General features: G+C 41.0%; 1 protein-coding gene across 1 annotated transcript in view; it reads right to left on the bottom strand.

Moving 5' to 3' along the window:
- Positions 1-234: 234 nt before the first annotated feature.
- The window catches only part of LOC115203553 (annexin A2-A), a 30,047-nt gene continuing 3,002 nt past the window's right edge, over positions 235-27,279 (bottom strand). Inside the window, exons 4-13 of the mRNA XM_029768332.1 lie at positions 26,168-26,262; positions 24,552-24,665; positions 22,817-22,907; positions 22,383-22,462; positions 22,180-22,239; positions 9,716-9,809; positions 9,445-9,540; positions 5,708-5,766; positions 1,911-2,033; positions 235-1,151 (exon numbers count right to left, since the gene is read on the bottom strand). Of these exons, the coding sequence (XP_029624192.1) occupies positions 1,092-1,151; positions 1,911-2,033; positions 5,708-5,766; positions 9,445-9,540; positions 9,716-9,809; positions 22,180-22,239; positions 22,383-22,462; positions 22,817-22,907; positions 24,552-24,665; positions 26,168-26,262 (872 nt within the window). The 3' untranslated portion in view covers positions 235-1,091. The remainder of the gene's footprint in view (positions 1,152-1,910; positions 2,034-5,707; positions 5,767-9,444; positions 9,541-9,715; positions 9,810-22,179; positions 22,240-22,382; positions 22,463-22,816; positions 22,908-24,551; positions 24,666-26,167; positions 26,263-27,279) is intronic.

The raw sequence follows: 27,279 nt of genomic DNA, 5'->3' as shown, positions 1-27,279 counted from the left end.
CAAACTAAACAGGAGAAGTAGTGATACCCAAGCTGTTTGCTACCCTCGTATGCAAATGGATGTTGCTGGAGGTTAAATTAACATTTTTAATTAAAAAAATTAGCACCAAACAAACAAAGCAAAACACACTAACGATTAAAAAATCTAAATAAACCTCTTCAATAAAAATAACAGAGAGAGAGAGAGAGAGAGAGAGGAGACAGGGTTTTATGTAGGAAGAAGTTAAATCTTTTATCTGATTTCCACAGGAATCAATTGTGATTTATTATGAATTCACCGGAGTTTACAGATACATAAACACAAATATACTGTATGGCTACTGTCGTCTTTTGGTTTGCAATTATGAACCAATATTTTCTAGATAAAGTTCCAGTTCTGAAACTTTGATTATTGTCCATAGTGAGGGAGAACTCCTAATAGATTAGAATTGTAAACTGACTGACAACATCAAACAAAAAAAATTATATAATTCACTTAAAAACTTGGTTTGAATGTCTTGAAAAATTACCTCCTTCCCCCACAAGTATCAAAAGGTTTTTAAATAGCATTCTGAAGCTCCATTTTGTACTCAACATTCCCATCTGATTTAAAAGATACAGCATTAGTGCAATATCAAAGCAACGTCTCATCCGTGGAAACAAGCCAGGTTGTGAGGAAGCAGTACTGCATGGTATTGCTCTAGCGCCCTCTAGTGGGGATATGAGGACATACACTAGCTGGATCAAGCATCGACGACACCATTCAAAATGTCTGACTTTACTTGGAAAAATGTCCTAAAGACAACAGCTCTGTAATATTGTAAAATAAGAAAGGAAACTATTTAACAAACGTGATTTAATTTCTTAAAAACATTGCATAAAAACATTTACTATCAATTCTTCAGTTGGATATCTCATATTTCACAGAAAGGTGATGCAATCTGTTTTTTACCCAATGAAAAGGGAGTAAGGATGACTCTAATACTTCTGGGTGTTGTGGATAGAGGCACCAGTTCTCAATGTCTGTGTCACCAGACCGAGTCAAAATAGGAACAAGGCATTGGTACCCAAAAGGCTTCTGGGACAAGGTGACAGTTGGTTGCCAGTTGGACGTTAGTCGTCTCCTCCACACAGACTCAGCAGGACCTTCTGATAGTCTCCTTTAGTGTGCTCCTGATAGGGGACAGAACATAAAGGACTTGAGACCCTTCGGTCCACTAGGAGCTTCAAGGAGGAAGGCAAGTTCAGTCAAGACACTCAGGTTGCTATGGAACAGGACAGAGCAGGCAGTTTTAAGTCAAGACACTCAGGTTGCCATGGAACAGGACAGAGCAGGCAGTTTTAAGTCAAGACACTCAGGTTGCCATGGAACAGGACAGAGCAGGCAGTTTTAAGTCAAGACACTCAGGTTGCCATGGAACAGGACAGAGCAGGCAGTTTTAAGTCAAGACACTCAGGTTGCCATGGAACAGGACAGAGCAGGCAGTGGTTTAGAGTTCTATGAGATGTTACACTGTGTTAGCTTGCCGTCATATCGCAATAAGAAACATAGTACTGTTGCAAGGCATGTCAGAGTTTGGGGCTGAGAGAGAGAGAGTTAAAACAGATGAAAATGGTAAGAGAGGGAGAGATGGAGAGAGAGAGAGAGAGAGTTAAAACAGATGAAAATGGAAAGAGATGGAGAGAGAGTTAAAACAGATGAAAATGGAAAGAGAGAGATGGAGAGAGTTAAAACAGATGAAAATGGAAAGAGAGAGAGCGCGAGAGAGAGCGCGAGAGCGAAAGAAAGAGAGAATTGCGAAAGAGAGAATGCGAGAGAGAGAAAGAGAGAGAGAGAGAGAATTGCGAGAGAGAGAGAGAGAGAGAGAGAGAGAGAGAGAGCGTGAGAGAGAGAGAGAGAGAAAAAAAAACAGAAAACAGAAGAGTCCTCACAGCGATGGTCTGGTACAAGGACTTCTGGTTCAGTTTCTTAAACTCTGTCCTGATCTTCATGAGATCCACCTCACAGCGAGACACAACAATCCTGGTCACCACCTTCTCCTTGGCACTTTTACCCTGCAGATGATGTCAATATTACATTGTGTTATTTATTAGGACAGGTAATCGTGTCCTACTAGCCTGCCGTTGACTACCTGTCACGTCCTGACCATAGTAAGAGGTTGATCTCCAATTGAAGGCAGCTGGTCCTCATTGTCTCTAATTGGAGATCATATTTAAGTAGGGGTTTTTCTTCCTGGGTTTTGTGGGTTATTATCTTTTGAGTAGTGTTTGTTTCTCTCTGCGTCACGGTTTGTTGTTTTCTCATATTCAGTTATTTATGTTTTGCAAAATTTCACGGATTTAATCAAATGTGGAACTACAACCACGCTGCACTTTGGTCTTCTCCTTTCGACAGCCGTGACACTACCATTGTTTGTGTCGTCTGCTTCTCTCAGTCTATGTGTTTATATTTACAGTATCCAGGTAACTTCCTTTTCCAATGCTCTAGATTTTGTGGGGAGGGGGGGCTCGATTTAATCCGTAACGCCGAAGTTCAGAGCTATAACGCGATTGGAATACAAAGGCAATGTTCCCGAATGAGCGGAGACTGCATTCACGGTAAACGCTGCGTATGTGGACTCAATCAGAAATTACATTCACATTTCAAGCAGGCTATAGAAGCACGAATCTCCGGCGATGCTGATTGAATAGAGTCCTAGGTGATGGATTGTGTTTGTTGATGTTTTTACTGAATAGAAAGTGGATGATGCAACCCCTGTAATAATCAACTCGTGAAAGTCTGATGCATAATTGCTGTGGGATGTTTCTCCCATGAGATTATCTTTGATTCATAATTCAAATCTTCTAAAGGCGGTTGGGGTTGAAAGGGGGTTGAAGAGTGTTGGGGTTGAAAGAGGGTTGAAGAGTGTTGAAAGGGGGTTGAAGGGTGTTGGGGTTGAAAGGGGGTTGAAGGGTGTTGGGGTTGAAAGGGGGTTGAAGAGTGTTGAAAGGGGGTTGAAGGGTGTTGAAAGGGGGTTGAAGGGTGTTGGGGTTGAAGGGAGTTGAAAGGGGGTTGAAGGGTGTTGAAGGGTGTTGGGGTTGAAGGTAGTTGAAAGGCAGTTGAAGGGTGTTGGAGTTGAAAGTGGGTTGGGGTTGAAGAGTGTTGGGTTGAAAAGGGGTTGAAGAGTGTTGAAAGGGGGTTGAAGGGTGTTGAAAGGGGGTTGAAGGGTGTTGGGGTTGAAGGGAGTTGAAAGGGGGTTGAAGGGAGTTGAAAGGCGGTTGAAGGGTGTTGGGGTTGAAAGGGGGTTGAAGAGTGTTGAAAGGGGGTTGAAGGGTGTTGGGGTTGAAAGAGGGTTGAAGGGTGTTGAAAGGGGGTTGAAGGGTGTTGGCGTTGAAAGGGGGTTGAAGAGTGTTGAAAGGGGGTTGAAGGGTGTTGGGGTTGAAAGAGGGTTGAAGGGTGTTGAAAGGGGGTTGAAGGGTGTTGGCGTTGAAAGGGGGTTGAAGAGTGTTGAAAGGGGGTTGAAGGGTGTTGGGGTTGAAAGAGGGTTGAAGGGTGTTGAAAGGGGGTTGAAGGTTGTTGGGGTTGAAAGGGGGTTGAAGGGTGTTGGGGTTGAAAGGGGGTTGAAGAGTGTTGAAAGGGGGTTGAAGGGTGTTGAAAGGGGGTTGAAGGGTGTTGGGGTTGAAGGGAGTTGAAAGGGGGTTGAAGGGTGTTGAAGGGTGTTGGGGTTGAAGGTAGTTGAAAGGCGGTTGAAGGGTGTTGGAGTTGAAAGTGGGTTGAAGAGTGTTGAAAGGGGGTTGAAGGGTGTTGAAAGGGGGTTGAAGGGTGTTGAAAGGGGGCTGAAGGGTGTTGAAAGGCGGGTGAAGGGTGTTGAAAGGGGGTTGAAGGGTGTGGAAAGGGGGCTGAAGGGTGTTGGGGTTGAAAGGGGGTTGAAGGGTGTTGAAAGGCGGTTGAAGGGTGTTGAAAGGGGGTTGAAGGGTGTTGAAAGGGAGCTGAAGGGTGTTGAAAGGCGGTTGAAGGGTGTTGGAGTTGAAAGTGGGTTGAAGAGTGTTGAAAGGGGGCTGAAGGGTGTTGGGGCTGAAAGGGGGTTGAAGGGTGTTGAAAGGGGGTTGAAGGGTGTTGAAAGGGAGCTGAAGGGTGTTGAAAGGCGGTTGAAGGGTGTTGAAAGGGGGTTGAAGGGTGTTGAAAGGGGGCTGAAGGGTGTTGGGGTTGAAAGGGGGTTGAAGGGTGTTGAAAGGCGGTTGAAGGGTGTTGGAGTTGAAAGTGGGTTGAAGAGTGTTGAAAGGGGGCTGAAGGGTGTTGGGGCTGAAAGGGGGTTGAAGGGTGTTGAAAGGGGGTTGAAGGGTGTTGAAAGGGAGCTGAAGGATGTTGAAAGGGGGCTGAAGGGTGTTGGGGTTGAAAGGCGGTTGAAAGGGTGTTGAAAGGCGGTTGAAGGGTGTTGGAGTTGAAGGGGATTGAAAGGGTTTGGGGTTGAAAGGGGTTGAAGGGGATTGAAGGGTGTTGAAAGGAGGCTGGAGGGTGTTGGGATTGAAGGGATTGAAGGGGGTTTGAAGGGGGTTGAAGGGTGTTGAAAGGGGGTTGAAGGGTGTTGGGGTTGAAGGGAGTTGAAAGGGGGTTGAAGGGTGTTGAAGGGTGTTGGGGTTGAAGGTAGTTGAAAGGCGGTTGAAGGGTGTTGGAGTTGAAAGTGGGTTGAAGAGTGTTGAAAGGGGGTTGAAGGGTGTTGAAAGGGGGTTGAAGGGTGTTGAAAGGGGGCTGAAGGGTGTTGAAAGGCGGTTGAAGGGTGTTGAAAGGGGGTTGAAGGGTGTGGAAAGGGGGCTGAAGGGTGTTGGGGTTGAAAGGGGGGTTGAAGGGTGTTGAAAGGCGGTTGAAGGGTGTTGAAAGGGGGTTGAAGGGTGTTGAAAGGGAGCTGAAGGGTGTTGAAAGGCGGTTGAAGGGTGTTGGAGTTGAAAGTGGGTTGAAGAGTGTTGAAAGGGGGCTGAAGGGTGTTGGGGCTGAAAGGGGTTGAAGGGTGTTGAAAGGGGGTTGAAGGGTGTTGAAAGGGAGCTGAAGGGTGTTGAAAGGCGGTTGAAGGGTGTTGAAAGGGGGTTGAAGGGTGTTGAAAGGGGGCTGAAGGGTGTTGGGGTTGAAAGGGGGTTGAAGGGTGTTGAAAGGGGGTTGAAGGGTGTTGAAAGGGAGCTGAAGGATGTTGAAAGGGGGCTGAAGGGTGTTGGGGTTGAAAGGCGGTTGAAGGGTGTTGAAAGGGGGTTGAAGGGTGTTGGGGTTGAAAGGCGGTTGAAAGGGTGTTGAAAGGCGGTTGAAGGGTGTTGGAGTTGAAGGGGATTGAAAGGGTTTGGGGTTGAAAGGGGTTGAAGGGGATTGAAGGGTGTTGAAAGGAGGCTGGAGGGTGTTGGGATTGAAGGGATTGAAGGGGGTTGAAGGGGGTTGAAGAGGGTTGAAAGGGTTTGGGGTTGAAGGGGGTTGAAAGGGATTGAAGGGTGTTGAAGGGGATTGAAGGTGGTTGAAAGGGGGTTGAAGGGATTGAAGGGGCTGAATGGGGTTGAAGGGATTGAAGGGGGTTGAAAGGGATTGAAGGGGTTGAAAGGGGTTGGGGTTGAAGGGGGTTGAAGAGGGTTGAAGGGGGTTGAAAGAATGTGGGGTTGAAAGGGTTTGTACCAAATGTACAAATAACAATGAGTTCATTCTTTGTTTCTCATGAGGACTTGTACTTCACCATCTTACTCAGTCACATGACAAGAAGTTAACAGATAATTACCTTCATGGCTTCGCTCAGTCTGTTAGCAAAATACTGTTGTTTGTTCTCAAAGCACTCCACTGCAAAACCAAAGCAGAAAAGAGAACAGATTGAAATCACCTCAACTTTGTTTTTGATATCCTCTCTGGATCTGTCACTTCCTGTTGTTCTTTCTAAAGAGTTCCTGGTAAGGAGGCTATCTGCAGTATATAGGCACAGATCCACGGTTTGTTTCTTAAGGGCACAACATCCCTTGAAATCAAATGTTGTTTTCTTCAAACAACTTGCAATTACTGTTAATAAGGAATGAACCGACCGAGGGCTCATCTGGTACAAATAGGAGCGAATGAGAGGAGGCAAGGTGGAGAGGAGTGGAGAACCCCCTCCTCCCTTCTTTCCTCTCACTGCCAGTTGTAATACGGTTCATAGACAACATGACGGCAGAGAGACACAGAGACACAGAGAGATAAAAGGGAGAGAGATAGAGAGACACAGAGAAACAGAGATACACAGAGACACAGAGAGAGAATGGGAGAGACACAGAGAGACACAGAGAGAGAAAGGGAGAGAGACATAGAGAGACACAGAGAGAGAAAGGGAGAGAGACATAGAGAGACACAGAGAGAGAAAGGGAGAGAGAGAGACACAGAGAGAGAAAGGGAGAGAGAGAGAGACATAGAGAAACAGAGATACATAGACACAGAGAGAGAGAGAGAAAGGCAGAGAGACATAGAGAGACACAGAGAGAGACAGAGACACAGAGAGACACAGAGAGAGACACAGAGAGAAAGGGAGAGAGACAGAGAGAGAAAGGGAGACAGAGACACAGAGAGAAAGGGAGAGAGACAGAGACACAGAGAGACACAGAGAGACACAGAGAGAGAAAGGGAGAGATGGAGTAATGCATAAACGGCAGAAGTGGAGTCTTGAGTGAGTGACACAGACATTCTGGCATGGAGACAGGAGCCTCATACATTATCAATGGACAGGTAATGTTATGCTGAAGAGATTAAACGGCTAGAACATTCTGGAACTAGTCGGAGAGGAATTGATTGGCTTTATAAGAGTGTGTCAGAAACAATGGAGATGTTTAGTAGCTAATGTAGAGGTAAGAGTAGCTAGAGCAGCTAATGTAGAGGTAAGAGGAGCTAATGTAGAGGTAAGAGGAGCTAATGTAGAGGTAAGAGGAGCTAATGTAGAGGTAAGAGTAGCTAGAGGAGCTAATGTAGAGGTAAGAGGAGCTAATGTAGAGGTAAGAGGAGCTAATGTAGAGGTAAGAGGAGCTAGAGGAGCTAATGTAGAGGTAAGAGGAGCTAATGTAGAGGTAAGAGGAGCTAATGTAGAGGTAAGAGGAGCTAGAGGAGCTAATGTAGAGTAGAGGAGCTAATGTAGAGGTAAGAGGAAGCCTAATGTAGAGGTAAGAGGAGCTAATGTAGAGGTAAGAGAGCTAGAGAGCTAATGTAGAGGTAAGAGGAGCTAATGTAGAGGTAAGAGGCGCTAATGTAGAGGTAAGAGGAGCTAATGTAGAGGTAAGAGGAGCTAGAGGAGCTAATGTAGAGGTAAGAGTAGCTAGAGGAGCTAATGTAGAGGTAAGAGGAGCTAATGTAGAGGTAAGAGGAGCTAATGTAGAGGTAAGAGGAGCTAATGTAGAGGTAAGAGTAGCTAGAGGAGCTAATGTAGAGGTAAGAGGAGCTAATGTAGAGGTAAGAGGAGCTAATGTAGAGGTAAGAGGAGCTAATGTAGAGGTAAGAGTAGCTAGAGCAGCTAATGTAGAGGTAAGAGGAGCTAATGTAGAGGTAAGAGGGGCTAATGTAGAGGTAAGAGGAGCTAATGTAGAGGTAAGAGTAGCTAGAGGAGCTAATGTAGAGGTAAGAGGAGCTAATGTAGAGGTAAGAGGAGCTAGAGGAGCTAATGTAGAGGTAAGAGGAGCTAATGTAGAGGTAAGAGGAGCTAATGTAGAGGTAAGAGGAGCTAGAGGAGCTAATGTAGAGGTAAGAGGAGCTAATGTAGAGGTAAGAGGAGCTAATGTAGAGGTAAGAGGAGCTAATGTAGAGGTAAGAGGAGCTAGAGGAGCTAATGTAGAGGTAAGAGTAGCTAGAGGAGCTAATGTAGAGGTAAGAGGAGCTAATGTAGAGGTAAGAGGAGCTAATGTAGAGGTAAGAGGAGCTAATGTAGAGGTAAGAGTAGCTAGAGGAGCTAATGTAGAGGTAAGAGGAGCTAATGTAGAGGTAAGAGGAGCTAATGTAGAGGTAAGAGGAGCTAATGTAGAGGTAAGAGGAGCTAGAGGAGCTAATGTAGAGGTAAGAGGAGCTAGAGGAACTAATGTAGAGGTAAGAGTATCTAATGTAGTAGTCAGAGTAGCTAATGTAGTAGTAAGAGTAGCTAGAGGAGCTAATGTAGAGGTAAGAGTATCTAATGTAGTAGTCAGAGTAGCTAATGTAGCAGTAAGGCGACTCCGGGATCTTGGCCTTCTAGGCAGAGTTGCAAAGAAAAAGCCATATCTCAGACGGGCCAATAAAAAGAAAAGATTACAATGGGCAAAAGAACACAGACAGTGGACAGAGGAACTCTACTTAGAAGGCCAGCATCCCAGAGTCGCCTCTTCACTGTTGACGTTGAGTCTGGTATTTTGCGGGTACTATTTAATGAAGCTGCCAGTTGAGGACTTGTGAGGCCTTTGTTTCCGAATCGAGATACTCTAATGTACTTGTCCTCTTGCTCAGTTGTGCAATGGGGCCCCCCACTCCACTTTCTATTCTGGTTAGAGACAGTTTGCGCTGTTCTGTGAAGGGAGTAGTACACAGCGTTGTACGAGATCTTCAGTTTCTTGGCAATTTCTCACATGGAATAGCCTTCATTTCTCAGAACAAGAATAGACTGACGAGTTTCAGAAGAAAGTTCTTTGTTTCTGGCCATTTTGAGCCTGTAATCTAACCCACAAATGCTGACGCTCCAGATACTCAACTAGTCTAAAGAAGGCCAGTTTTATTGCTTCTTTAATCAGAACAACAGTTTCAGCTGTGCTAACATAATTGCAAAAGGGTTTTCTAATGATCAATTAGCCTTTTTAAAATGATAAACTTGGATTAGCTAACACAACGTGCCATTGGAACACAGGAGTGATGGTTACTGATAATGGGCCTCTGTACGCCTATGTAGATATTCCATTAAAAATCTGTTGTTTCCAGCTACAATAGTCATTTACAACATTAACAATGTCTACATGTATATATTATAGTATGAAGGTATATGATATATAGATATGGATGTATATATTATAGAATACAGGTTATATGTTATAGATATAGATGTATATATTATAGAATACGGGTTCTATGCTATAGATATAGATGTATATATTATAGAATACAGGTTCTATGCTATAGATATAGATGTATATATTATAGAATACAGGTTATATGTTATAGATATAGATGTATACATTATAGAATACAGGTTCTATGCTATAGATATATATGTATATATTATAGAATACAGGTTCTATGCTATAGATATAGATGTATATATTATAGAATACAGGTTCTATGCTATAGATATAGATGTATATATTATAGAATACAGGTTATATGTTATAGATGTATACATTATAGAATACAGGTTGTATGTTATAGATGTATATATTATAGAATACAGGTTATATGTTATAGATATAGATGTATACATTATAGAATACAGGTTGTATGTTATAGATGTATACATTATAGCATGTAGGTATATGATATGTTGTAGAATGTTACCCAGTGTGAGGAAGGACTTCTCCAGGTCTCCCTTCACCTCCTTCCTGATGCTCTCCTGCATGTCGTATGGACTGTAGCTCTTGTACCTGTCAAACACTGGAAAATATACAGCCAACATTTGATCAGCTTTCTGAACAGTCACCAGGTTGATAGAAACATCTACGTTGTTTATGTCTAAAAAGTCTGGTTGTCGCCATCTTGACTTTGAGTATTTGTCCAAAACAATCCTACGTGCATGAAGAAGTCCCTTGTTACAGAGTCGGGTACGTACCTTTCTGCAGGTGAGGGACACTTCTTTCTGACATGATGGTGATCCATGTAGCTACGTCCGTCCCCTTCCTCTTCACTCCTGCCTCATACAGAGCCTACAGAGACAGGAGAGGACAATCAACCTGTATAATACACCTAACTAATCTACAGAGACAGGAGAGGTCAATCAACCTGTATAATACACCTAACTAATCTAAAGAGACAGGAGAGGACAATCAACCTGTATAATACACCTAACTAATCTACAGAGACAGGAGAGGACAAATCAACCTGTATAATACACCTGTATAATACACCTAACTAATCTACAGAGACAGGAGAGGACAAATCAACCTGTATAATACACCTAACTAATCTACAGAGACAGGAGAGGTCAATCAACCTGTATAATACAACTGTATAATACACCTAACTAATCTACAGAGACAGGAGAGGACAAATCAACCTGTATAATACACCTAACTAATCTACAGAGACAGGAGAGGTCAATCAACCTGTATAATACACCTGTATAATACACCTAACTAATCTACAGAGACAGGAGAGGACAAATCAACCTGTATAATACACCTAACTAATCTACAGAGACAGGAGAGGACAATCAACCTGTATAATACACCTAACTAATCTACAGAGACAGGAGAGGACAATCAACCTGTATAATACACCTGTATAATACACCTAACTAATCTACAGAGACAGGAGAAGACAATCAACCTGTATAATCAACCTGTATAATACACCTAACTAATCTACAGAGACAGGAGAGGTCAAATATACCTGTATAATACACCTAACTAATCAACAGAGACAGGAGAGTTCAATCAACCTGTATAATACACCTAACTAATCTACAGAGACAGGAGAGGTCAATCAACCTGTATAATACACCTGTATAATACACCTAACTAATCTACAGAGACAGGAGAGGTCAATCAACCCTTATAATACACCTGTATAATACACCTAACTAATCTACAGAGACAGGAGAGGACAATCAACATGTATAATACACCTAACTAATCTACAGAGACAGGAGAGGTCAATCAACCTGTATAATACAAATGTATAATACACCTAACTAATCTACAGAGACAGGAGAGGTCAATCAACCTGTATAATACACCTGTATAATACACCTAACTAATCTACAGAGACAGGAGAGGTCAATCAACCTGTATAATACACCTGTATAATACACCTAACTAATCTACAGAGACAGGAGAGGACAATCAACCTGTATAATACACCTGTATAATACACCTAACTAATCTACAGAGACAGGAGAGGACAATCAACCTGTATAATACACCTAACTAATCTACAGAGACAGGAGAGGTCAAATATACCTGTATAATACACCTAACTAATCTACAGAGACAGGAGAGTTCAATCAACCTGTATAATACACCTAACTAATCTACAGAGACAGGAGAGGTCAATCAACCTGTATAATACACCTGTATAATACACCTAACTAATCTACAGAGACAGGAGAGGACAATCAACATGTATAATACACCTAACTAATCTACAGAGACAGGAGAGGACAAATCAACCTGTATAATACACCTAACTAATCTGCAGAGACAGGAGAGGTCAATCAACCGGTATAATACAAATGTATAATACACCTAACTAATCTACAGAGACAGGAGAGGACAAATCAACCTGTATAATACACCTAACTAATCTACAGAGACAGGAGAGGTCAATCAACCTGTATAATACACCTGTATAATACACCTAACTAATCTACAGAGACAGGAGAGGACAAATCAACCTGTATAATACACCTAACTAATCTTCAGAGACAGGAGAGGACAAATCAACATGTAAAATACACCTAACTAATCTACAGAGACAGGAGAGGTCAATCAACCTGTATAATACACCTAACTAATCTACAGAGACAGGAGAGGTCAATCAACCTGTATAATACACCTAACTAATCTGCAGAGACAGGAGAGGTCAATCAACCTGTATAATACAAATGTATAATACACCTAACTAATCTACAGAGACAGGAGAGGACAATCAACCTGTATAATACACCTAACTAATCTACAGAGACAGGAGAGGTCAGATATACCTGTATAATACACCTAACTAATCTTCAGAGACATGAGAGTTCAATCAACCTGTATAATACACCTGTATAATACACCTAACTAATCTACAGAGACAGGAGAGGTCAATCAACCTGTATAATACACCTGTATAATACACCTAACTAATCTACAGAGACAGGAGAGGACAATCAACATGTATAATACACCTAACTAATCTACAGAGACAGGAGAGGACAAATCAACCTGTATAATACACCTAACTAATCTGCAGAGACAGGAGAGGTCAATCAACCTGTATAATACAAATGTATAATACACCTAACTAATCTACAGAGACAGGAGAGGACAAATCAACCTGTATAATACACCTAACTAATCTACAGAGACAGGAGAGGTCAATCAACCTGTATAATACACCTGTATAATACACCTAACTAATCTACAGAGACAGGAGAGGACAAATCAACCTGTATAATACACCTAACTAATCTTCAGAGACAGGAGAGGACAAATCAACATGTATAATACACCTAACTAATCTACAGAGACAGGAGAGGTCAATCAACCTGTATAATACACCTAACTAATCTACAGAGACAGGAGAGGTCAATCAACCTGTATAATACACCTAACTAATCTGCAGAGACAGGAGAGGTCAATCAACCTGTATAATACAAATGTATAATACACCTAACTAATCTACAGAGACAGGAGAGGACAATCAACCTGTATAATACACCTAACTAATCTACAGAGACAGGAGAGCTCAAATATACCTGTATAATACACCTAACTAATCTACAGAGACAGGAGAGTTCAATCAACCTGTATAATACACCTAACTAATCTACAGAGACAGGAGAGGTCAATCAACCTGTATAATACACCTGTATAATACACCTAACTAATCTACAGAGACAGGAGAGGTCAATCAACCTGTATAATACACCTGTATAATACACCTAACTAATCTACAGAGACAGGAGAGGACAATCAACCTGTAAAATACAGCTAACTAATCTACAGAGACAGGAGAGGACAATCAACCTGTATAATACACCTGTGTAATACACCTAACTAATCTACAGAGACAGGAGAGGACAAATCAACCTGTATAATACACCTAACTAATCTGCAGAGACAGGAGAGGACAAATCAACATGTATAATACACCTAACTAATCTTCAGAGACAGGAGAGGACAAATCAACATGTATAATACACCTAACTAATCTACAGAGACAGGAGAGGACAATCAACCTGTATAATACACCTAACTAATCTACAGAGACAGGAGAGGACAAATCAACCTGTATAATACACCTGTATAATACACCTAACTAATCTACAGAGACAGGAGAGGACAAATCAACCTGTATAATACACCTAACTAATCTACAGAGACAGGAGAGGTCAATCAACCTGTATAATACAACTGTATAATACACCTTTACTAATCTACAGAGACAGGAGAGGACAAATCAACCTGTATAATACACCTAACTAATCTACAGAGACAGGAGAGGTCAATCAACCTGTATAATACACCTGTATAATACACCTAACTAATCTACAGAGACAGGAGAGGACAAATCAACCTGTATAATACACCTAACTAATCTACAGAGACAGGAGAGGACAATCAACCTGTATAATACACTTAACTAATCTACAGAGACAGGAGAGGTCAATCAACCTGTATAATACACCTGTATAATACACCTAACTAATCTACAGAGACAGGAGAGGACAATCAACCTGTATAATACACCTAACTAATCTACAGAGACAGGAGAGGACAATCAACCTGTATAATACACCTGTATAATACACCTAACTAATCTACAGAGACAGGAGAGGAAAATCAACCTGTATAATACACCTGTATAATACACCTAACTAATCTACAGAGACAGGAGAGGACAATCAACCTGTATAATACACCTAACTAATCTACAGAGACAGGAGAGGTCAAATATACCTGTATAATACACCTAACTAATCTACAGAGACAGGAGAGTTCATTCAACCTGTATAATACACCTAACTAATCTACAGAGACAGGAGAGGTCAATCAACCTGTATAATACACCTGTATAATACACCTAACTAATCTACAGAGACAGGAGAGGTCAATCAACCTGTATAATACACCTGTATAATACACCTAACTAATCTACAGAGACAGGAGAGGTCAATCAACCTGTATATGTAACGTTTGTCGTCGGGAGACGAGGAAGCGGACTAAAACGCAGCTGGGAGCGAATACATGTTTATTTAACACATTAGAATTAAACATGTACACAAAATCAAGGAAAAACTGCCTATACGTTACGTGCTCAAATAACGAGACAACAACCCACAAACATCGTGGGGGAAAAGGAACTTAAATGTGATTCCCAATCAGACTTCACAAGCGACAGCTGTCTGATTGGGAAATCACCCCCGAGCCCAACATAGAAATAAAACACAAAGAAAGGCTATAACAAAAACATAGAAAATAAAGCATAGAAATGCCACACCCTGACCAAAATAGCAGAGTTCACCTGGTCAGGGCGTGACAGTATAATACACCTGTATAATACACCTAACTAATCTACAGAGACAGGAGAGGACAATCAACCTGTATAATACACCTGTATAATACACCTAAACTAATCTACAGAGACAGGAGAGGACAAATCAACCTGTATAATACACCTAACTAATCTTCAGAGACAGGAGAGGACAAATCAACATGTATAATACACCTAACTAATCTACAGAGACAGGAGAGGTCAATCAACCTGTATAATACACCTAACTAATCTACAGAGACAGGAGAGGTCAATCAACCTGTATTATACACCTAACTAATCTGCAGAGACAGGAGAGGTCAATCAACCTGTATAATACAAATGTATAATACACCTAACTAATCTACAGAGACAGGAGAGGTCAATCAACCTGTATAATACACCTAACTAATCTACAGAGATAGGAGAGGTCAAATATACCTGTAAAATACACCTAACTAATCTACAGAGACAGGAGAGTTCAATCAACCTGTATAATACACCTAACTAATCTACAGAGACAGGAGAGGTCAATCAACCTGTATAATACACCTGTATAATACACCTAACTAATCTACAGAGACAGGAGAGGTCAATCAACCTGTATAATACACCTGTATAATACACCTAACTAATCTACAGAGACAGGAGAGGACAATCAACCTGTATAATACACTTAACTAATCTACAGAGACAGGAGAGGTCAATCAACCTGTATAATACACCTGTATAATACACCTAACTAATCTACAGAGACAGGAGAGGACAATCAACCTGTATAATACACCTAACTAATCTACAGAGACAGGAGAGGACAATCAACCTGTATAATACACCTGTATAATACACCTAACTAATCTACAGAGACAGGAGAGGAAAATCAAACAGTATAATACACCTGTATAATACACCTAACTAATCTACAGAGACAGGAGAGGACAATCAACCTGTATAATACACCTAACTAATCTACAAAGACAGGAGAGGTCAAATATACCTGTATAATACACCTAACTAATCTACAGAGACAGGAGAGTTCAATCAACCTGTATAATACACCTAACTAATCTACAGAGACAGGAGAGGTCAATCAACCTGTATAATACACTTAACTAATCTACAGAGACAGGAGAGGTCAATCAACCTGTATAATACACCTGTATAATACACCTAACTAATCTACAGAGACAGGAGAGGACAATCAACCTGTATAATACACCTAACTAATCTACAGAGACAGGAGAGGACAATCAACCTGTATAATACACCTGTATAATACACCTAACTACTCTACAGAGACAGGAGAGGAAAATCAACCAGTATAATACACCTGTATAATACACCTAACTAATCTACAGAGACAGGAGAGGACAATCAAACTGTATAATACACCTAACTAATCTACAGAGACAGGAGAGGTCAAATATACCTGTATAATACACCTAACTAATCTAAAGAGACAGGAGAGTTCAATCAACCTGTATAATAGACCTAACTAATCTACAGAGACAGGAGAGGTCAATCAACCTGTATAATACACCTGTATAATACACCTAACTAATCTACAGAGACAGGAGAGGTCAATCAACCTGTATAATACACCTGTATAATACACCTAACTAATCTACAGAGACAGGAGAGGACAATCAACCTGTATAATACACCTGTATAATACACCTAACTAATCTACAGAGACAGGAGAGGACAAATCAACCTGTATAATACACCTAACTAATCTTCAGAGACAGGAGAGGACAAATCAACATGTATAATACACCTAACTAATCTACAGAGACAGGAGAGGTCAATCAACCTGTATAATACACCTAACTAATCTACAGAGACAGGAGAGGTCAATCAACCTCTATAATACACCTAACTAATCTGCAGAGACAGGAGAGGTCAATCAACCTGTATAATACAAATGTATAATACACCTAACTAATCTACAGAGACAGGAGAGGACAATCAACCTGTATAATACACCTAACTAATCTACAGAGACAGGAGAGGTCAAATATACCTGTATAATACACCTAACTAATCTACAGAGACAGGAGAGTTCAATCAACCTGTATAATACACCTAACTAATCTACAGAGACAGAAGAGGTCAATCAACCTGTATAATACACCTGTATAATACACCTAACTAATCTACAGAGACAGGAGAGGTCAATCAACCTGTATAATACACCTGTATAATACACCTAACTAATCTACAGAGACAGGAGAGGACAATCAACCTGTATAATACAGCTAACTAATCTACAGAGACAGGAGAGGACAATCAACCTGTATAATACACCTGTATAATACACCTAACTAATCTACAGAGACAGGAGAGGACAAATCAACCTGTATAATACACCTAACTAATCTGCAGAGACAGGAGAGGTCAATCAACCTGTATAATACAAATGTATAATACACCTAACTAATCTACAGAGACAGGAGAGGACAAATCAACCTGTATAATACACCTAACTAATCTACAGAGACAGGAGAGGTCAATCAACCTGTATAATACACCTGTATAATACACCTAACTAATCTACAGAGACAGGAGAGGACAAATCAACCTGTATAATACACCTAACTAATCTTCAGAGACAGGAGAGGACAAATCAGCATGTATAATACACCTAACTAATCTACAGAGACAGGAGAGGTCAATCAACCTGTATAATACACCTAACTAATCTGCAGAGACAGGAGAGGTCAATCAACCTGTATAATACAAATGTATAATACAACTAACTAATCTACAGAGACAGGAGAGGACAAATCAACCTGTATAATACACCTAACTAATCTTCAGAGACAGGAGAGGACAAATCAACATGTATAATACACCTAACTAATCTACAGAGACAGGAGAGGTCAATCAACCTGTATAATACACCTAACTAATCTACAGAGACAGGAGAGGTCAATCAACCTCTATAATACACCTAACTAATCTGCAGAGACAGGAGAGGTCAATCAACCTGTATAATACAAATGTATAATACACCTAACTAATCTACAGAGACAGGAGAGGACAATCAACCTGTATAATACACCTAACTAATCTACAGAGACAGGAGAGGTCAAATATACCTGTATAATACACCTAACTAATCTACAGAGACAGGAGAGTTCAATCAACCTGTATAATACACCTAACTAATCTACAGAGACAGAAGAGGTCAATCAACCTGTATAATACACCTGTATAATACACCTAACTAATCTACAGAGACAGGAGAGGTCAATCAACCTGTATAATACACCTGTATAATACACCTAACTAATCTACAGAGACAGGAGAGGACAATCAACCTGTATAATACAGCTAACTAATCTACAGAGACAGGAGAGGACAATCAACCTGTATAATACACCTGTATAATACACCTAACTAATCTACAGAGACAGGAGAGGACAAATCAACCTGTATAATACACCTAACTAATCTGCAGAGACAGGAGAGGTCAATCAACCTGTATAATACAAATGTATAATACACCTAACTAATCTACAGAGACAGGAGAGGACAAATCAACCTGTATAATACACCTAACTAATCTACAGAGACAGGAGAGGTCAATCAACCTGTATAATACACCTGTATAATACACCTAACTAATCTACAGAGACAGGAGAGGACAAATCAACCTGTATAATACACCTAACTAATCTTCAGAGACAGGAGAGGACAAATCAGCATGTATAATACACCTAACTAATCTACAGAGACAGGAGAGGTCAATCAACCTGTATAATACACCTAACTAATCTGCAGAGACAGGAGAGGTCAATCAACCTGTATAATACAAATGTATAATACAACTAACTAATCTACAGAGACAGGAGAGGACAAATCAACCTGTATAATACACCTAACTAATCTACAGAGAAAGGAGAGGTCAATCAACCTGTATAATACACCTGTATAATACACCTAACTAATCTTCTGAGACAGGAGAGGACAAATCAACCTGTATAATACACCTAACTAATCTACAGAGACAGGAGAGGTCAATCAACCTGTGTAATACACCTGTATAATACACCTAACTAATCTACAGAGACAGGAGAGGTCAATCAACCTGTATAATACACCTGTATAATACACCTAACTAATCTACAGAGACAGGAGAGGACAATCAACCTGTATAATACACCTAACTAATCTACAGAGACAGGAGAGGTCAATCAACCTGTATAATACACCTGTATAATACACCTAACTAATCTACAGAGACAGGAGAGGACAATCAACCTGTATAATACACCTAACTAATCTACAGAGACAGGAGAGGTCAATCAACCTGTATAATACACCTAACTAATCTGCAGAGACAGGAGAGGTCAATCAACCTGTATAATACAAATATATAATACACCTAACTAATCTACAGAGACAGGAGAGGACAAATCAACCTGTATAATACACCTGTATAATACACCTAACTAATCTACAGAGACAGGAGAGGTCAATCAACCTGTATAATACACCTGTATAATACACCTAACTAATCTACAGAGACAGGAGAGGACAATCAACCTGTATAATACACCTGTATAATACACCTAACTAATCTACAGAGACAGGAGAGGACAATCAACCTGTATAATACACCTAACTAATCTACAGAGACAGGAGAGGTCAATCAACCTGTATAATACACCTAACTAATCTACAGAGACAGGAGAGGACAATCAACCTGTATAATACACCTGTATAATACACCTAACTAATCTACAGAGACAGGAGAGGACAATGAACCTGTATAATACACCTGTGTAATACACCTAACTAATCTACAGAGACAGGAGAGGACAATCAACCTGTATAATACACCTGTATAATACACCTAGCTAATCTACAGAGACAGGAGAGGACAATCAACCTGTATAATACACCTAACTAATCTACAGAGACAGGAGAGGTCAATCAACCTGTATAATACACCTAACTAATCTACAGAGACAGGAGAGGTCAATCAACCTGTATAATACACCTAACTAATCTACAGAGACAGGAGAGGACAATCAACCTGCATAATACACCTAACTAATCTACAGAGACAGGAGAGGTCAATCAACCTGTATAATACACCTAACTAATCTACAGAGACAGGAGAGGACAATCAACCTGTATAATACACCTGTATAATACACCTAACTAATCTACAGAGACAGGAGAGGACAATCAACCTGTATAATACACCTGTATAATACACCTAACTAATCTACAGAGACAGGAGAGGACAATGAACCTGTATAATACACCTGTGTAATACACCTAACTAATCTACAGAGACAGGAGAGGACAATCAACCTGTATAATACACCTAACTAATCTACAGAGACAGGATATGACAAATCAACCTGTATAATACACTTAACTAATCTACAGAGACAGGAGAGCTCAATCAACCTATATAATACACCTAACTAATCTACAGAGACAGGAGAGGTCAATCAACCTGTATAATACACCTAACTAATCTACAGAGACAGGAGAGGACAATCAACCTGTATAATACACCTAACTAATCTACAGAGACAGGAGAGGTCAATCAACCTGTATAATACACCTGTATAATACACCTAACTAATCTACAGAGACAGGAGAGGACAATCAACCTGTATAATACACCTAACTAATCTACAGAGACAGGAGAGGTCAATCAACCTATATAATACACCTGTATAATACACCTAACTAATCTACAGAGACAGGAGAGGACAATCAACCTGTATAATACACCTAACTAATCTACAGAGACAGGAGAGGTCAATCAACCTGTATAATACACCTAACTAATCTACAGAGACAGGAGAGGTCAATCAACCTGTATAATACACCTAACTAATCTACAGAGACAGGAGAGGACAATCAACCTGTATAATACACCTAACTAATCTACAGAGACATGAAAGGTCAATCAACCTGAATAATACACCTAACTAATCTACAGAGACAGGAAAGGTCAATCAACCTGTATAATACACCTAACTAATCTACAGAGACAGGAGAGGTCAATCAACCTGTATAATACACCTAACTAATCTACAGAGACAGGAGAGGACAATCAACCTGTATAATCAACCTGTATAATACACCTAACTAATCTACAGAGACAGTAGAGGACAATCAACCTGTATAATACACCTAACTAATCTACAGAGACAGGAGAAGACAATCAACCTGTATAATACAACTATTTAATACACCTAATACATCTACAGAGACAGGAGAGGACAATCAACCTGTATAATCAACCTGTATAATACACCTAACTAATCTACAGAGACAGGAAAGGTCAATCAACCTGTATAATACACCTAACTAATCTACAGAGACAGGAAAGGTCAATCAACCTGTATAATACACCTAACTAATCTACAGAGACAGGAGAGGTCAATCAACCTGTATAATACACCTAACTAATCTACAGAGACAGGAGAGGACAATCAACCTGTATAATACAACTGTTTAATACACCTAATACATCTACAGAGACAGGAGAGGACAATCAACCTGTATAATACACCTGTATAATACACCTAACTAATCTACAGAGACAGGAGAGGACAATCAACCTGTATAATACACCTGTATAATACACCTAACTAATCTACAGAGACAGGAGAGGACAATCAACCTGTATAATACACCTGTATAATACACCTAACTAATCTACGGAGACAGGAGAGGACAATCAACCTGTATAATACACCTGTATAATACACCTAACTAATCTACAGAGACAGGAGAGGACAATCAACCTGTATAATACACCTGTATAATACACCTAACTAATCTACAGAGACAGGAGAGGTCAATCAACCTGTATAATACACCTAATACATCTACAGAGACAGGAGAGGACAATCAACAAGAGATACACCTGTATACTACACCTAACTAATCTACAGAGACACAAAAACATTCAGGTGTTTGGTTCTGATGTAGTGTTTTAGTGTCAGTATCAAAACGTTAGTGTTTGGTTCTGGTACGGTGTTTTAGTGTCCGTATCAAAACGTTAGTGTTTGGTTCTGGTACGGTGTTTTAGTGTCAGTATCAAAACATTAGTATTTGGTTCTGGTACGGTGTTTTAGTGTCCGTATCAAAACGTTAGTGTTTGGTTCTGGTACGGTGTTTTAGTGTCAGTATCAAAACGTTAGTGTTTGGTTCTAGTACGGTGTTTTAGTGTCAGTATCAAAACATTAGTGTTTGGTTCTGGTACGGTGTTTTACTGTCAGTATCAAAACGTTAGTGTTTGGTTCTGGTACGGTGTTTTAGTGTCCGTATGAAAACGTTAGTGTTTGGTTCTGGTACGGTGTTTTAGTGTCAGTATCAAAACGTTAGTGTTTGGTTCTGGTACGGTGTTTTAGTGTCAGTATCAAAACGTTAGTGTTTGGTTCTGGTACGGTGTTTTACTGTCAGTATCAAAACGTTAGTGTTTGGTTCTGGTACGGTGTTTTAGTGTCAGTATCAAAACGTTAGTGTTTGGTTCTGGTACGGTGTTTTAGTGTCAGTATCAAAACGTTAGTGTTTGGTTCTAGTACGGTGTTTTAGTGTCAGTATCAAAACATTAGTGTTTGGTTCTGGTACGGTGTTTTACTGTCAGTATCAAAACGTTAGTGTTTGGTTCTGGTACGGTGTTTTAGTGTCCGTATGAAAACGTTAGTGTTTGGTTCTGGTACGGTGTTTTAGTGTCAGTATCAAAACGTTAGTGTTTGGTTCTGGTACGGTGTTTTAGTGTCAGTATCAAAACGTTAGTGTTTGGTTCTGGTACGGTGTTTTACTGTCCGTATCAGTGCTTTAGTGTATTTGTCTTACTCTGGCATCCTGGTCAATCTTCTCGTAGTCAACAATATTTGAGGGCTCATCTCTCTTGGCCTATTGAATGACATAGAATACAATGGAGAATACAGTTTACACCAATATTCAGACAGACTCCTTCGTATTCAAAATCATTATTAAAGCTATTGGATGGCCAATCTTAGGAAGCTAGACATTGTAAAGTCATTGTATGATCCTACCTGTACCAGGGCCAACAGCAGACTCCTGAAGTCTCCTGACGTGTCCCCTGCCACGTCTTTCTCCAGATCCTTCTTGAACACTGTAGATATGTAACGTATAAAACACATAATCCTTACATTTTCAATCTGATCTTCATGTTCATTCTACTTGCTTCTCCTTGCTACTTGCTTCTCCTTTCTACTTGCTTCTCCTTGCTACTTGTTTCTCCTTGCTACTTGTTTCTCCTTGCTACTTGCTTCTCCTTGCTACTTGTTTCTCCTTGCTACTTGCTTCTCCTTGCTACTTGTTTCTCCTTGCTACTTGCTTCTCCTTTCTAATTGCTTCTCCTTGCTACTTACTTCTCCTTGCTACTTGCTTCTCCTTGCTACTTGCTTCTCCTTGCTACTTGCTTCTCCTTGCTACTTGCTTCTCCTTGCTACTTGTTTCTACTTACATTCCTTGTAGACGCGTTTGATTTCCACCAGTTCATCAGCGCTGCGGGAACAGACCATCTCTATCAGAGTCTCCTCATCGGTCCCCAGACCCTGGAGAGAACAGGGGTTTTAACAGCAGTATGAATAGTACAGACCCTGGAGAGAACAGGGGTTTTAACAGCAGTATGAATAGTACAGACCCTGGAGAGAACAGGGGTTTTAACAGCAGTATGAATAGTACAGACCCTGGAGAGAACAGGGGTTTTAACAGCAGTATGAATAGTACAGACCCTGGAGAGAACAGTGGTTTTAACAGCAGTATGAATAGTACAGACCCTGGAGAGAACAGGGGTTTTAACAGCAGTATGAATAGTACAGATCCTGGAGAGAACAGGGGTTTTAACAGCAGTATGAATAGTACAGACCCTGGAGAGAACAGGGGTTTTAACAGCAGTATGAATAGTACAGACCCTGGAGAGAACAGGGGTTTTGACAGCAGTATGAATAGTACAGACCCTGGAGAGAACAGTGGTTTTAACAGCAGTATGAATAGTACAGACCCTGGAGAGAACAGGGGTTTTAACAGCAGTATGAATAGTACAGACCCTGGAGAGAACAGTGGTTTTAACAGCAGTATGAATAGTACAGACCCTGGAGAGAACAGGGGTTTTAACAGCAGTATGAATAGTACAGACCCTGGAGAGAACAGTGGTTTTAACAGCAGTATGAATAGTACAGACCCTGGAGAGAACAGGGGTTTTAACAGCAGTATGACTAGTACAGACCCTGGAGAGAACAGGGGTTTTGACAGCAGTATGAATAGTACAGACCCTGGAGAGAACAGGGGTTTTAACAGCAGTATGTATAGTACAGACCCTGGAGAGACCAGGGGTTTTAACAGCAGTATGTATAGTACAGACCCTGGAGAGACCAGGGGTTTTAACAGCAGTATGAATAGTACAGACCCTGGAGAGAACAGGGGTTTTAACAGCAGTATGAATAGTACAGACCCTGGAGAGAACAGTGGTTTTAACAGCAGTATGAATAGTACAGATCCTGGAGAGAACAGGGGTTTTAACAGCAGTATGAATAGTACAGACCCTGGAGAGAACAGTGGTTTTAACAGCAGTATGAATAGTACAGACCCTGGAGAGAACAGTGGTTTTAACAGCAGTATGAATAGTACAGACCCTGGAGAGAACAGGGGTTTTAACAGCAGTATGAATAGTACAGACCCTGGAGAGAACAGGGGTTTTAACAGCAGTATGAATAGTACAGACCCTGGAGAGAACAGGGGTTTTAACAGCAGTATGAATAGTACAGACCCTGGAGAGAACAGTGGTTTTAACAGCAGTATGAATAGTACAGACCCTGGAGAGAACAGGGGTTTTAACAGCAGTATGAATAGTACAGACCCTGGAGAGAACAGGGGTTTTAACAGCAGTATGTATAGTACAGACCCTGGAGAGAACAGGGGTTTTAACAGCAGTATGAATAGTACAGACCCTGGAGAGAACAGGGGTTTTAACAGCAGTATGAATAGTACAGACCCTGGAGAGAACAGGGGTTTTAACAGCAGTATGAATAGTACAGACCCTGGAGAGAACAGGGGTTTTAACAGCAGTATGACGAGTACAGTATTCCTTCTCAAGTCTGTGTCTAGGCCACAAATTATTCAGACCAGGAGAGGGCAGCAGTGACTGTGATCTGTGTAGTTTAGGCTTCATGTTGGAAAGATTGTGGCCTCCTCTTTACCTTTATGGATCCTTTGATCTCAGAGGCATCGTACTGAGCTGTGCTCTTCATCAGTCCCAGAATTACAGCCTCCAGAGACCCAGACAGAGCCCCCTTCAGAGCTGTGATCATATCCTACAGGAGAGACATACACAGAGATGACAGACCGTCCCACTGTAAAATACACAGAGATGATAGACTGTCCCACTGTAAAATACACAGAGATGCCAGCCCGTCCCACTGTAAAATATACAGAGATCACAGACCGTCCCACTGTAAAATACACAGAGATGACAGTCTGTCCCACTGTAAAATACACAGAGATGACAGCCCGTCCCACTGTAAAATACACAGAGATGACAGCCCGTCCCACTGTAAAATACACAGAGATGACAGCCCGTCCCATTGTAAAATACACAGAGATGATAGCCCGTCCCACTGTAAAATACACAGAGATGATAGACTGTCCCACTGTAAAATACACAGAGATGACAGTCCGTCCCACTGTAAAATACACAGAGATGACAGCCCGTCCCACTGTAAAATACACAGAGATCACAGACCGTCCCACTGTAAAGTACACAGAGATGACAGTCTGTCCCACTGTAAAATACACAGAGATGACAGCCCGTCCCACTGTAAAATACACAGAGATGACAGCCCGTCCCACTGTAAAATACACAGAGATGACAGCCCGTCCCACTGTAAAATACACAGAGATGACAGCCCGTCCCACTGTAAAATACACAGAGATGATAGACCGTCCCACTGTAAAATACACAGAGATGACAGCCCGTCCCACTGTAAAATACACAGAGATGACAGCCCGTCCCACTGTAAAATACACAGAGATGACAGCCCGTCCCACTGTAAAATACACAGAGATGATAGCCCGTCCCACTGTAAAATACACAGAGATGATAGACCGTCCCACTGTAAAATACACAGAGATGATAGACCGTCCCACTGTAAAATACACAGAGATGACAGCCCGTCCCACTGTAAAATACACAGAGATGACAGCCCGTCCCACTGTAAAATACACAGAGATGACAGCCCGTCCCACTGTAAAATACACAGAGATGACAGCCCGTCCCACTGTAAAATACACAGAGATGACAGCCCGTCCCACTGTAAAATACACAGAGATGATAGACCGTCCCACTGTAAAATACACAGAGATGACAGCCCGTCCCACTGTAAAATACACAGAGATGACAGCCCGTCCCACTGTAAAATACACAGAGATGACAGCCCGTCCCACTGTAAAATACACAGAGATGATAGCCCGTCCCACTGTAAAATACACAGAGATGATAGCCCGTCCCACTGTAAAATACACAGAGATGACAGTCCGTCCCACTGTAAAATACACAGAGATGATAGCCCGTCCCACTGTAAAATACACAGAGATGATAGCCCGTCCCACTGTAAAATACACAGAGATGACAGTCCGTCCCACTGTAAAATACACAGAGATGACAGCCCGTCCCACTGTAAAATACACAGAGATGACAGTCCGTCCCACTGTAAAATGTCTAAATGAGGTTGAATTCTCTTCATGTCCACATTAGCAACAGTTGCTTTATGAAAAAAGCATCTTCCAGAACAAAAACAATCTCTATCCCCCCCCTTACCTTCTTGGATCTCTTCTCATACTCGAAGGCGATCTCTCTCCTCTGGGAGTAGCTCCGTCTGGTCAGGATGTCAATGATGGTCAGCTCATCCACACCTGGGGAACATGGGAAATATTACAGAGGTGTGATTAACATACATTTAACCATGAATTGATTTCTATAGATAAAAGACCCAGCTGGGGAACATGGGAAATATTCCAACTTAATAACATACATTGGCCACACTAGCTTTGTGTGTCTAGAGTAGGTACAGACAGATATATTATAGTAGGAAGTAAAAGGTTTGATATATCACATGAAAACGTTTTGATGAGATTGACACTGATAAAAGATGAAATCCCAAAACAGCAATAGCCTTGTATAGTAACATTTCCTTTATGATCACTGATCTACAAGGCCTTGATTTGGTACAGTATACACACTATGGTGGAAAAACAGCTCGTCTGGGCTTTCAGTGGGTACAGGGGACTGCAGTGAGTGAGCGGTGGTTGGTTTGTGGCAGACCGACAGGGCTGGAAGGCGAAGGCGTTGTCTGACTGAAAATCCCTGTGTACTCTGTGGGTTTAGTGAAGTCATGTTGGGAACGCAGGCAGGAAAGTGACTCAGAATGAGCAGTTCTACACCACAACCAGCACTGTGTTTATGTACATGTTTCCATAGAGGGACTCCATTAATGAAAATACAACAAAAAAACTATGTCAAGAATGAGGATAAGGTTTTTCTCCAAATCGCTGGTATTTAACAACGATTGATGAAAATGATGTGAAAAGACAATAGCAGAGACAAACAAGGATGGCAATAGATACTATGGAAATACAATGTTACTGAGCTAACATATGTTCAACTGATCCAATGATGTCTGTTTACGGGCACAGCGCCACAGAAGAAAGGTACGATGTGGTTCACAAGGTGCAGTAATATAAAACGGCCAGCAGATGGCGCTAATCCGCGTAATGCACAGAACAACATAATGAGAGGCAGAGCATTTACTGTTAACAGCTCATACTGTGTTCTGTTTATATAGTAACCCCTCTAGATAAACTGAATTAGTAGGATATTACGACGTTTATATTAGTGCAAATACATTGTGACAGATATATTAATGCACCAAT

This window comes from Salmo trutta, chromosome 12 (genome assembly GCF_901001165.1).
Source record: "Salmo trutta chromosome 12, fSalTru1.1, whole genome shotgun sequence".
Taxonomy (NCBI): Eukaryota; Metazoa; Chordata; class Actinopteri; order Salmoniformes; family Salmonidae; genus Salmo; species Salmo trutta.
Note: the sequence above shows the minus strand (reverse complement) of the source record. Positions and strands in the feature narration are given on the sequence as shown.